Source organism: Salmo trutta, chromosome 29, assembly GCF_901001165.1.
Source record: "Salmo trutta chromosome 29, fSalTru1.1, whole genome shotgun sequence".
NCBI lineage: Eukaryota > Metazoa > Chordata > Actinopteri > Salmoniformes > Salmonidae > Salmo > Salmo trutta.
The window spans coordinates 11,857,105-11,870,931 of NC_042985.1; the positions used below are offsets into that span (position 1 = coordinate 11,857,105).

General features: G+C 48.9%; 1 protein-coding gene across 1 annotated transcript in view; it reads right to left on the reverse strand.

The window, feature by feature from the left end:
• Positions 1-13,827, reverse strand: part of LOC115166923 (ras GTPase-activating-like protein IQGAP1) — a 65,205-nt gene that overhangs the window by 23,143 nt on the left and 28,235 nt on the right. Inside the window, exons 7-14 of the mRNA XM_029720855.1 lie at positions 12,740-12,853; positions 12,361-12,539; positions 11,638-11,725; positions 11,212-11,375; positions 10,749-10,833; positions 1,550-1,713; positions 1,052-1,212; positions 521-645 (exon numbers count right to left, since the gene is read on the reverse strand). Coding sequence (XP_029576715.1) covers positions 521-645; positions 1,052-1,212; positions 1,550-1,713; positions 10,749-10,833; positions 11,212-11,375; positions 11,638-11,725; positions 12,361-12,539; positions 12,740-12,853 — 1,080 coding nt within the window. The remainder of the gene's footprint in view (positions 1-520; positions 646-1,051; positions 1,213-1,549; positions 1,714-10,748; positions 10,834-11,211; positions 11,376-11,637; positions 11,726-12,360; positions 12,540-12,739; positions 12,854-13,827) is intronic.

The following is a 13,827-nucleotide window of genomic DNA, read 5'->3' on the forward strand; positions in this document are numbered from 1 at the left end:
ATCTGGTATGTTAGACACTTTAAAACCCTTATGTTAGCATTGTCCATCTATTAGTGGAAGAGTTCTATTTTTAAACTCAGAATTCAGACTGATGAGGAATATCCATAGAGTATGATAGAGGGTGCACTTGGCCCAAAGCCTGTTTAGCACGGGCATCACCGTTGAGTGCTTTCACGGCACTGCCAATGTCACACTAGAGGACATTATAAAGATAGATGAGCTCTCATGTACATCTCTATGGGAATGTCTCAGACTTTCAAACATGTGGAGGAATACTGAGGTCAAGTGATCTTGAACAGTCAAATAAATTAGGTGGAGTGAGTCATTATCAGTGGTCTCCTTCAGACCTATTTTAGGGTTACAAGTCTTGGAAGTAGAGTTCTGCTGTGTGTGTGTGTGTGTGTGTGTGTGTGTGTACATGCATTCTGGCAAGTATGTGCATATGTGTTCCTTGTTAAAACGTGTGTTTGTGTACGTGAGTACGTTTGTACGTGTGCATGCAAGTGTGTGGTCCACTCACGTTCGTGCTCCTCCTGTATGGTCAAGTTGACCTGGTCAACACAGGCCTGGATGTCGTTCCAGGTCAGATAGTCACTGCCTTCCTCCCTGGCCACTGACTTCAGCCTCATCAATTCATCCATATACCTGAGACACCAACACCAGGGTTAATGAGTGCTGATCCTAAATGAACGGGAATTATTCTTACCATCTTATTTCTTCTAATGAACCTCATACTAACCAGTCAACTGAATAAACAATATTAAACCTGGACATTTATTGGAGTGCCAGAAAATGAATTACTGTAGATTACAGACGTACATGTTTACTACAACGTAAATGTAGTTGTCATCAGCAACAACAAAAACATGACAGGCGTTTCCATGATCTGGTTAGCCGGGTAGAAAACACGTTAATACATCATTTATAGTTTCATATCTGAGGTTACTGTAGACGGTGCCCGTCTTTCCCAATGAGGCCTGAAGATGTCTTCAACGGCATACAGCAGGATGTACACAACTAGTGGCAGACAAGTGTTGGTCTCTGTGCGTACCTCTGTGCGTATTCGTCCTCTACGTTACTGAGTCCAGTAACGGCGCTGGCCAGTTGTCTCCACATGGAATTCCGGTCGCCCACGTCCAATGCCCTATTTATCAACACCACCGACGACAACATCTCCACGGCAACCAGTAGCTCCGGATGGGACAGAGAACCCTTGGGGAACACAACCAGAACGTTCAACTAATCCATACCTTTGATGATACATTTATCAATATATTGTACTTAACAGTCATCAATATAGTTGACTTCTAATGCCCAACCATGTTGAACCCTGTGGATTACTGACAGTTTAGCTAACCAATACGTCTTTCTGAAAATATATTTAAAGATGTGTTGTCAATAAGTTTGGTAACATGTACAATCATCAATACAGTTGTAATGCCTGACAACGTCCAACTGAGGCTCACATCGATTGAGACAGTGTGTGTGTGTGCATTAGTGTGTGTGTGTGTGCATTAGTGTGTGTGTGTGTGTGTGTGTGTGTACGTACATCTGGGCTCTGCTGCTGCAGGCTGGTCAGCTCTCTTTGATAGAGGTCGGCAGCGCTGGGGTAGACCTCGGGCAGCTGGGCATCAGGGTTCATCAGCTCTGCTGCCGTGTTCTCGGGCACACCCGCTCTGACGGCCGCGTTTATCCTCTCTACCGCCTGCAACACTACATACACACAGAGAGACAGGGTGAGGAACATGATTCACTACACAACACAGAGAGACAGGGTGAGGAACATGATTCACTAGACAACACAGAGAAACAGGGTGAGGAAGATGATTCACTAGACAACACAGAGAAACAGGGTGAGGAACATGATTCACTAGACAACACAGAGAGCCAGGGTGAGGAACATGATTCACTAGACAACACAGAGAGCCAGGGTGAGGAACATGATTCACTAGACAACACAGAGAGCCAGGGTGAGGAACATGATTCACTAGACAACACACAGAGACAGGGTGAGGAACATGATTCACTACACAACACAGAGAAACAGGGTGAGGAACATGATTCACTACACAACACAGAGAAACAGGGTGAGGAACATGATTCACTACACAACACAGAGAAACAGGGTGAGGAACATGATTCACTACACAACAGAGAAAGAGGGTGAGGAACATGATTCACTAGACAACACACAGAGACAGGGTGAGGAACATGATTCACTACACAACACAGAGAAACAGGGTGAGGAACATGATTCACTACACAACACAGAGAAACAGGGTGAGGAACATGATTCACTACACAACACAGAGAAACAGGGTGAGGAACATGATTCACTACACAACAGAGAAAGAGGGTGAGGAACATGATTCACTACACAACAGAGAAAGAGGGTGAGGAACATGATTCACTACACAACAGAGAAAGAGGGTGAGGAACATGATTCACTACACAAGAGAAAGAGGGTGAGGAACATGATTCACTGCACAACACAGAGAGACAGGAGGACTAACACACTAGACAGAGATACAGGGTGGCAAGTATTTTTTGAGCATGTTCTGTCGCAATACTTGTGGAAACAGATTGAATCAGCAAGTGGTTGTATATAGGGGAAGAGAGGTAGAGGGGAAGTGTAACCCAATCCTTGCGACAGTTGTGAAGTGAAAAACAAGCTAAAACTTCAACAATCAAAAATAAACCTCTTTAAATACACAGCACAAAGAGAGAGCAACAAAGGGTCAAAACCACAAACGGAACAAAGAGTAGGGTTAACAACCATGTGGAAAAGACATGTGATAAGCATACTGCAGATCAGCACAGGAACATAAAACAGCCAGTAATGTGGGTAACTAAAGGGTGAACGGCAGTGTTCTACTGCAGGCCATGTCATCATGAGGATAACGTGAACACCAGTTGGTACTGAGCGAGGAGGGAAGAGTAAGGTAGTTGCCCCTAGATGCTGATCTTGGGTCAGTTTCCCCACTAGTGCAGTCAACAATGTGATTATCCTGTGTTGTCTGTGTGTACTGTGCATTCTGGAAGTATTCAGACCTTTACTTTATCCACAGTTACTTTATAGCCTTATTCTTAAATGGATTACATTGAGTGAAAAAAAAACAATCTACACACAACACCCCATAATGACAAAGCAAAAACTGGTTTTTAGAATAAATGTTTTTTAAATATCACATTTACATAAGTAAATCAGACCCTTTACTCAGTCCTTTGTTGAAGCACCATTGACAGCGATTACAGTATCGAGTCTTCCTGGGTATGACTCTACAAGCTTAGCACACCTGTATTTGGGGAGCTTCTCCCATTCTTCTCTGCAGATCCTCTCAAGCTCTGTCAGGTTGGATGGGGAGCGTTGTTGCACAGCTATTTTCAGGTCTCCCCAGAGATGTTTGATCGGGTTCAAGTCCGGGCTCTGGCTGGGCCACTCAAGGACATTGAGACTTGTCCCGAAGCCACTCCTGCATTGTCTTGGCTGTGTGCTTAGTGTCATTGTCTTGTTGGAAGGTGAGCCTTCACCCCAATCTGAGGTCCTGAGCACTCTGGAGAAGGTTTTCATCAAGGATCTCTGTACTTTGCTCCGTTCATCTTTCCCTCGATCCTGACTAGTCTCCCAATCCCTGCCGCTGAAAAACATCCCGACAGCTTGATGCTGCCACCACCATGCATTACCGTAGGGATGGTGCAAGGTTTCCGCCAGACGTGACGCTTGGCATTTAGCCCAAAGAGTTCAATCAGACCACAGAATCTTGTTTCTCATGGTCCAAGAGTCCTTTAGGTGCCTTTTGGCAAACTCCAAGCGGGGTGTCATCTGCCTTTTACTGAGGAGTGGCTTCTATCTGGCCACTCTTCCATAAAGGCCTGATTGGTAAAGTGCTGCAGAGATGGTTGTCCATCTGGAAGGTTCTCCTATCTCCCCAGAGGAACTCTGTCAGAGTGACCATCGGGTTCTTGGTCACCTCCCTGACCAAGGCCATTCTCCCCTGATTGATCAGTTTGGCCGGGCAGCCAGCTTCTTCCTTTTAAGAATGATGGAGGCCACTGTTCTTGGGGACCTTCAAATGTTGCAGAAATGTTTGAGTCTCATAGCAAAAGGGTCTAAATACTTATGTAAATAAGGCATCTGTTTATTTTTAATACATTTGCAAAAATTTCTAAAAACCTGTTTTCATTCTGTCATTATGGGGTATTGTGTGTAGATAGATTAAATAAAAAACAGTTCTCATAAATTGTAGAAAATGTCTAACGTAACAAAATGTGGACAAAGTCAAGGGGTCTGAAATCACACTTATATTTATGAATATAAAAGTTAAAATAAAAAAATAACCCTTGAATGATTAGGTGTCAAGTTTTGACTGGTACTGTATGTAAAAAAAAATGTTTTTTTTCCTTTATTTGTACTATTTTCTACATTGCAGAACAGTGAAGACATCAAAATTATGAAATAACACATATGGAATCGAGTTGTAACCAAAAAAAAGGGTTAAATCAAAATACATTTTAAATTTCAGATTCTTCAAAGTAGCCACCCTTTGAAGCCACCCTTGAAGACAGCTTTGCACACTCTTGGCATTCTCTCAACTAGCTTCATGAGGTAGTCAACTGGAATGCATTTAAATTAACAGGTGTGCCTTGTTAAAAGTTCATTTGTGGAATTGCTTTCTTCCTTAAAATGATATTAAACCCTGATCTGCCTCAGTGCTACCTGAACTCGCACAGAAAAGTCACAATAGACAAATTGTCTATCGTAATATTTTGTTATCTCAGTGAAAAATGTATAACATTTCTGCTTTGCTCTGTCCTACTCAATACCGCCGGTATGTGAAGTTGAAAATGTAGACTGGATTTGTGCATGTTTACTCTCAGGACTAGGTTTTTGGAAACCTGACACGTTTGAGGTGAATGGTAGGATTTTGGACTGGTGAGGTATTCAGCACCAAGGAGAAACTCCAACCGCCTCAGCCTTGCGATGGTAGTTCACGTCCCAAATGCACCCGGTTCCCTATAAAGTGCACTACTTTTCACCAGAGCCCTATTGGCCCTGGTCAGAAGTAGTGTACTAAATAGGGACACAGCCAGAGTCTGATAATGGAACATTCCAGCTGCATGTAAAATGGATGCTGAGCCTGTTCAGTCCAGAGGCTGTACATCTACTGATCCATGTCCCAGATTGCACCATATTTCCTTTGTAGTGCACAATATAGGGAACAGGGTGCCATTTGGGAAGGGTCCTTGGCCTTTAGAGTCAGGAAGTCAACACTACAGGACTGGGTGACAGGGTGGCAGAGGGGTGGGTAGGAGGTGCTCCAGTCCACGCTAGATGAATGGCTATTGACTACAATGCCTTCTGGCCCCCTCCCCTGGTGCCACACACATGCCAGAACACAGCTCCAACAACATGTTTCTCTCTTTCTCTTTCCCCCCACACAGTTTGTACCTATTCAAGCTGGGTCTAGCCCCTCAGATCCAGGACCTGTATGGCAAGGTGGACTTCACAGGTGAGTGTCCCAATACCACACAGTGTTCAATTTTCTTTCACTCAACTCATTCAGTTTGTCATTGTTCATTTTTTTGTTTTAAAGTCAAACAGTTAACACGACTAACATATGATGTTAAACATGATATGTGGTCCTCTGTGGTTCAGTTGCTAGCCAAGGTTGTGGGTTCAACTCCCGCAGGGATCCCATACACATACTAAACATGGATACATGTACCGTACAGTTAGTGACTTTAGATAAAGTGTCTAAGTGACAAGCAGGCATAGTGTTGGCTCCAGTCCTGAGTTACAGTTCCACAGGGAAGGGGTTTTACCAGGCAGCTAGCAACAATGTGAAAGTCATTAGTGTTTCCTGTTGCTGCTCTGTTCTACTGTGTGCCAAGCGCCTGACCAGGGGGTATGTGTATTACTCTCAGACCAGGACCCATCACCCTCTCCTGTCTGTGTTTAGCCTCTACAGTTAGCCTACTATTTACAGTATGAAGGGTACTTATGTCCATTATGTACAGCGTTTGGCTCCAACCTAGCACTAAAAAGTCTGATTCTACGAATCGCATACTCATCAAGAGATAATTAGTTGAATCTCTCTAGTCTATAATCTACAGTTTGAAGGATACTGTACTCTAGCCAGCGTGGTCCAGTGTGTGCAGGGTGTGGTTCCAACCCAGCACTAAAAATAATCAGATTCTAATGACCTAATCAGATAGGACGTTGAATCATGCATTTGGGCGCAGAGCTGGAACAATAACCTACACACTATCTAGTATTCCAGGACCAGAGCTGGAACAATAACCTACACACTATCTAGTATTCCAGGACCAGAGCTGGAACAATAACCTACACACTATCTAGTATTCCAGGACCAGAGCTGGAACAATAACCTACACACTATCTAGTATTCCAGGACCAGAGTTGGTTGTCACTACCCTGGCCATTACCTTCACCATGCTCCCTCTCCAGACTCTAGCTCCTCTCTCTCCAGACTCTAGCTCCTCCCTCCCTCTCCCTCCAGACTCTAGCTCCTCCCTCCCTCTCCCTCCAGACTCTAGCTCCTCCCTCCCTCTCCCTCCAGACTCTAGCTCCTCCCTCCCTCTCCCTCCAGACTCTAGCTCCTCCCTCCCTCTCCCTCCAGACTCTAGCTCCTCCCTCTCCCTCCAGACTCTAGCTCCTCCCTCTCCCTCCCCTAGCTCCTCCCTCTCCCTCCCCTAGCTCCTCCCTCTCCCTCCCTCTCCAGACTCTAGCTCGCCCCTCTCCAGACTCTAGCTCGCCCCTCTCCAGACTCTAGCTCGCCCCTCTCCAGACTCTAGCTCGCCCCTCTCCAGACTCTAGCTCGCCCCTCTCCAGACTCTAGCTCGCCCCTCTCCAGACTCTAGCTCGCCCCTCTCCAGACTCTAGCTCGCCCCTCTCCAGACTCTAGCTCGCCCCTCTCCAGACTCTAGCTCGCCCCTCTCCAGACTCTAGCTCGCCCCTCTCCAGACTCTAGCTCGCCCCTCTCCAGACTCTAGCTCGCCCCTCTCCAGACTCTAGCTCGCCCCTCTCCAGACTCTAGCTCGCCCCTCTCCAGACTCTAGCTCGCCCCTCTCCAGACTCTAGCTCGCCCCTCTCCAGACTCTAGCTCCCCTCTCTCCCTCCCTCTCCAGACTCTAGCTCCCCTCTCTCCCTCCCTCTCCAGACTCTAGCTCCCCTCTCTCTCCCTCTCCAGACTCTAGCTCCCCTCTCTCTCTCCCTCTCCAGACTCTAGCTCCCCTCTCTCTCTCCCTCTCCAGACTCTAGCTCCCCTCTCTCTCTCCCTCTCCAGACTCTAGCTCCCCAGACTCTAGCTCCCCTCTCTCTCTCCCTCTCCAGACTCTAGCTCCCCTCTCTCTCTCCCTCTCCAGACTCTAGCTCCCCTCTCTCTCCCTCTCCAGACTCTAGCTCCTCTCTCTCTCCCTCTCCAGACTCTAGCTCCTCTCTCTCTCCCTCTCCCTCTCCAGACTCTAGCTCCTCTCTCCAGACTCTCGCTCCTCTCTCTCCAGACTCTCGCTCCTCTCTCTCCAGACTCTCGCTCCTCTCTCTCCAGACTCTCGCTCCTCTCTCTCCAGACTCTCGCTCCTCTCTCTCCAGACTCTCGCTCCTCTCTCTCCAGACTCTCGCTCCTCTCTCTCCAGACTCTCGCTCCTCTCTCTCCAGACTCTCGCTCCTCTCTCTCTCCAGACTCTCGCTCCTCTCTCTCCAGACTCTCGCTCCTCTCTCTCCAGACTCTCGCTCCTCTCTCTCCAGACTCTCGCTCCTCTCTCTCCAGACTCTCGCTCCCCTCTCCAGACTCTCGCTCCCCTCTCCAGACTCTCGCTCCCCTCTCCAGACTCTCGCTCCCCTCTCCAGACTCTCGCTCCCCTCTCCAGACTCTCGCTCCCCTCTCCAGACTCTCGCTCCCCTCTCCAGACTCTCGCTCCCCTCTCCAGACTCTAGCTCCCCTCTCCAGACTCTAGCTCCCCTCTCCAGACTCTAGCTCCCCTCTCCAGACTCTAGCTCCCCTCTCCAGACTCTAGCTCCCCTCTCCAGACTCTAGCTCCCCTCTCCAGACTCTAGCTCCCCTCTCCAGACTCTAGCTCCCCTCTCCAGACTCTAGCCCCTCTCCAGACTCTAGCCCCTCTCCAGACTCTAGCCCCTCTCCAGACTCTAGCCCCTCTCCAGACTCTAGCCCCTCTCCAGACTCTAGCTCCCCTCTCCAGACTCTAGCCCCTCTCCAGACTCTAGCCCCTCTCCAGACTCTAGCCCCTCTCCAGACTCTAGCCCGCCCCTCTCCAGACTCTAGCCCGCCCCTCTCCAGACTCTAGCCCGCCCCTCTCCAGACTCTAGCCCGCCCCTCTCCAGACTCTAGCTCGCCCCCTCTCCAGACTCTAGCTCGCCCCTCTCCAGACTCTAGCTCGCCCCTCTCCAGACTCTAGCTCGCCCCCTCCCTCTCCAGACTCTAGCTCGCCCCCTCCCTCTCCAGACTCTAGCTCGCCCCCTCCCTCTCCAGACTCTAGCTCGCCCCCTCCCTCTCCAGACTCTAGCTCGCCCCCTCCCTCTCCAGACTCTAGCTCGCCCCCTCCCTCTCCAGACTCTAGCTCCCCTCTCTCTCTCTCCCTCTCCAGACTCTAGCTCCCCTCTCTCTCTCCCTCTCCAGACTCTAGCTCCTCTCTCTCTCCCTCTCCAGACTCTAGCTCCTCTCTCTCTCCCTCTCCAGACTCTAGCTCCTCTCTCCCTCCCTCTCCAGACTCTAGCTCCTCTCTCCCTCCCTCTCCAGACTCTAGCTCCTCTCTCCCTCCCTCTCCAGACTCTAGCTCCTCTCTCCGCCCCTCTCCAGACTCTAGCTCGCCCCTCTCCAGACTCTAGCTCGCCCCTCTCCAGACTCTAGCTCGCCCCTCTCCAGACTCTAGCTCGCCCCTCTCCAGACTCTAGCTCGCCCCTCTCCAGACTCTAGCTCCCCTCTCTCCCTCCCTCTCCAGACTCTAGCTCCCCTCTCTCTCCCCCTCTCCAGACTCTAGCTCCCCTCTCTCTCTCCCTCTCCAGACTCTAGCTCCCCTCTCTCTCTCCCTCTCCAGACTCTAGCTCCCCTCTCTCTCTCCCTCTCCAGACTCTAGCTCCTCTCTCCCTCCCTCTCCAGACTCTAGCTCCTCTCTCCAGACTCTAGCTCCTCTCTCTCTCCCTCTCCAGACTCTAGCTCCTCTCTCTCTCCCTCTCCAGACTCTCGCTCCCCTCTCCAGACTCTCGCTCCCCTCTCCAGACTCTCGCTCCCCTCTCCAGACTCTCGCTCCCCTCTCCAGACTCTCGCTCCCCTCTCCAGACTCTCGCTCCCCTCTCCAGACTCTCGCTCCCCTCTCCAGACTCTCGCTCCCCTCTCCAGACTCTCGCTCCCCTCTCCAGACTCTAGCTCCTCGCTCCCCCCTCTCCAGACTCTAGCTCCCCTCTCTCCCCCCCCTCTCCAGACTCTAGCTCCCCTCTCCCCCCTCTCCAGACTCTAGCTCCCCTCTCTCCCCCTCTCCAGACTCTAGCTCCCCTCTCTCCAGACTCTAGCTCCTCTCTCTCCCCCTCTCCAGACTCTAGCTCCTCTCTCTCCCCCTCTCCAGACTCTAGCTCCTCTCTCTCCCCCTCTCCAGACTCTAGCTCCTCTCTCTCCCCCTCTCCAGACTCTAGCTCCTCTCTCTCCCCCTCTCCAGACTCTAGCTCCTCTCTCTCCCTCTCCAGACTCTAGCTCCTCTCTCTCCCTCTCCAGACTCTAGCTCCTCTCTCTCCCTCTCCAGACTCTAGCTCCTCTCTCTCTATCCAGACTCTAGCTCCTCTCTCTCTATCCAGACTCTAGCTCCTCTCTCTCTATCCAGACTCTAGCTCCTCTCTCTCTATCCAGACTCTAGCTCCTCTCTCTCTATCCAGACTCTAGCTCCTCTCTCTCTATCCAGACTCTAGCTCCTCTCTCTCTATCCAGACTCTAGCTCCTCTCTCTCTATCCAGACTCTAGCTCCTCTCTCTCTATCCAGACTCTAGCTCCTCTCTCTCTATCCAGACTCTAGCTCCTCTCTCTCTATCCAGACTCTAGCTCCTCTCTCTCTATCCAGACTCTAGCTCCTCTCTCTCTATCCAGACTCTAGCTCCTCTCTCTCTATCCAGACTCTAGCTCCTCTCTCTCTATCCAGACTCTAGCTCCTCTCTCTCTATCCAGACTCTAGCTCCTCTCTCTCTATCCAGACTCTAGCTCCTCTCTCTCTATCCAGACTCTAGCTCCTCTCTCTCTATCCAGACTCTAGCTCCTCTCTCTCTATCTATCTATCTATGACTATATGAATAATACTGTGAATATTATGATATTGCCCTTTCAGTGTAAGAGCTGTTTGAAAAGACCGTCTGATATTTCAGCTTGTTTTAGTTGGTGGGATGGAGTCTTGGCCTGCCTGGTGACATCACCAATAAGAAAGACAGTTCCAAACCTCTGACAATAAGAGCTAGTTTTTAGTTTCCCCCTCCCTACTCAGACCACTCCCAGACAGTCTCAATTCTTGCTTGAGAAATGGCTCTTTGCTTAGAAGCTATTTTTGTTAATTTGACAATTTTAATAGAACAGTAAGGCACTTAATTTGTTACCAATTAAGAAATGATTTAATTTTGAGTAAAAAAAAACATCTGCATTGGACCTTTAAGGTTAGGATTTGGCGAGGGAAGCACATCCTAGCTCTGTACCTAGGGGACACCTCACCCAGCCCGAGCAGTGACTGCTGCTTACTTTTCTGGTAGCCTGCTGCAATCCCATTGGCTGCATCGACTCCAGTTTGCAACTCATCTTTAGTCAGCGCCTCCCCTGGAGAATTCTGGGAAAGATAAAGAAAGAGGACCTACTCAAAACAGGGTTGTGGAATATTCCGTTTTATTTTCAACAGTGTAAATCTGTGAACAAGCTCACATCTAAGATATGGGGGAGGTGATCAACATCACATAGAAAATCGGGGGGGGGGGGGGGGGCAACCAGGGTTGTGCTCATTAAGCACCAACAGGAAGAAGACTGACTGAAACAGGGAGTGACTACCTTGTCCAATAACACACACACGTTTTTCATTTTCTGTTTCAAAACATTGTCAAATGTCTGTTGCATGCCCTAATAAACACAACCCCACTGTAAGCAATGGTATTCCAGATATCCCAACGTGGGATGAATCAGAAATAACCAGGAATAATTCCACCTACTGTACCTGTTCTTTGTCCTCACGGGCAGCCATCAGCTGTTTGAGGTACCAGCCCTTGTTCTGGGCCTGCAGGCGGTGTAGGCCCAAAGCCTGGGAGCGAAGTGCTTCATACAGCCGGTCTTCATCACCACTCAGCAGGGCCTGCTCGGCTGCACTCAGGGAACTGGTCACTGATGGGGGAGGAAAGCGTTAGAAAAACCTATTACAACACTCTGGGATGAAGTTTTCTAGGTACAAATCGAGGATCAGTTTTAAAACTGACCCCAGATCAGCTAGAAGCAAAACTCACTTCAGTGAATGGAAAAACGAACAACGCAGGGATGTTAGATCTGTGAGTCTGTTGACTACAAACTCAATAAATATTTAAAAACACATGTCTGCATTCTCATGTGAATTAATCAACATAAAGAATAGTGTGTGTGCGTTACTCACAGTTGACCTTGTTGACGTTGCCCTGGATCTCAGCCTGTGTGAGGAGCTCTTCATAGACATCTCTCTCTGCGTCGGAGTTCTCCCCCAGCTACAGTAGGAGGGACAGCCCAACATCAGGGTAGTGTTCAATAGGCATGAAACGGAACAAAACACTCCGAAACCGGGAGGTACCATCTGAACTTGCTCAATAAGATGCACACATTTTAGTTCTGTTGCACATAAATGCATGGATTTGTGACTTAAACATTGTACATTTAAACCAGTGATCCTGAAGCCTGCTCAAGGAGAAACAATGTATTGCAGGTTTTTGTCCTAGCTCAGCAGTGAAACAGCTGATTCAGCTAATCAGGGTGTTGACCATCAGATGAGTATTAAAAAAATCAGGTGTGCTGGCACTTAGCGGAGGCCAAAACACTACTGTTGTCCAGCTCGCCACCAGGAGAAAGATTGAGGGTCACCTCTTTACAGTAACTATACAGCTGGAGAAAGCCAAATACACTTTTCAAAGAAAACACTACAGCAGCCAATATTGGGATGGATTCCAATTCAGTCAATTCAGAAAATGGATTCCAATTCAGTCAATTCAGAAAGTCAACTGAATTAGTGAAAACAATAGGAATTTGACTTTTGGTTTACTTTCTGAATTGATAGAATTGAAATGGAATTGACTCCCCAACCCTGCCACTCATTCTCTATCCCAGTATTTACAGCAAGCTCTCATACCCGTTTGCGTGAGTTGGCCACCTTCTCAGCCTTGGCACTGTGCAGCATGTCCTGGTAGTGCTGGGCAGAGCTGGTGTTCATCTGAAGCAGCATGGCGTTGGGGTTCTGCATGGCAGCCATTGTGCCCTCGGGAACCCCCTGGTCTATGGCCTCATTGATGGCTATCACTGCTGCATGCACTGGAGGAGAGGAGTTAATTAACAGAAATGCGTGTAATATTTTCATAAATGGATATAAAAGGAAAAGAGAAGTTACGCAATATTAAACCATCATTTTCAATTTGTTATAAAGAAGTGTTGAAATCAACCAAAGTCTTAGTCCTGCCACTCAACCAAACAGGCAGTTAGACCCGCCCCTCTGATATCTGATAGGTGCTTACACGCAGCCTCATCCACTGACAGCTCATTGGCCAGGATGCCACCAATCTTGCTGAAGGCGGGCATCTGGATTCCGTACTTCTCCAGTTCACTCTTCATGTTGTTAATCTCCTCCTCTGAGTGGTGGAAAGGAGGGAAAGAGTGAGGTATAAAGGAGGGGAGGGAGAGGAAGAAAGAGTTGGTTAGGCATTAGGTCTATCAACAGTTGTTTGGTGGGAGTACTGATAGAGGGCAGGGGTTGTTCTGTAAACATAATCATGGTACAAAAGGGGAGTGTATTTCTTGCACTTGGAGGGAAATGGTATCAGGCACTGGGGAGTGGGTGTTCCCTGAGATGTAGGTGTCTCTGCATAGCTTGGCTGGACAGAGAGCATGGCTAAGACTGAAGCTAGAGGCTGGACAGAGAGCATGGCTAAGACTGAGGCTAGAGTCTGGAGAGGAGCTAGAGTCTGGAGAGAGAGAGAGAGGAGCTAGAGTCTGGAGAGAGAGAGAGGAGCTAGAGTCTGGAGAGAGAGAGAGAGAGGAGCTAGAGTCTGGAGAGAGAGAGAGAGAGGAGCTAGAGTCTGGAGAGAGAGAGAGAGAAGCTAGAGTCTGGAGAGAGAGAGAAGCTAGAGTCTGGAGAGAGAGAGAGAGAGAAGCTAGAGTCTGGAGAGAGAGAGAGAGAGGAGCTAGAGTCTGGAGAGAGAGAGAGAGGAGCTAGAGTCTGGAGAGAGAGAGAGAGGAGCTAGAGTCTGGAGAGAGAGAGAGAGGAGCTAGAGTCTGGAGAGAGAGAGAGAGGAGCTAGAGTCTGGAGAGAGAGAGAGAGGAGCTAGAGTCTGGAGAGAGAGAGAGAGGAGCTAGAGTCTGGAGAGAGAGAGAGAGGAGCTAGAGTCTGGAGAGAGAGAGAGAGGAGCTAGAGTCTGGAGAGAGAGAGAGAGAGAGAGAGGAGCTAGAGTCTGGAGAGGGAGCATGGTGAAGGTAATGGCCAGGGTAGTGACAACCAACTCTGGTCCTGGAATACTAGATAGTGTGTAGGTTATTGTTCCAGCTCTGGTCCTGGAATACTAGATAGTGTGTAGGTTATTGTTCCAGCTCTGGTCCTGGAATACTA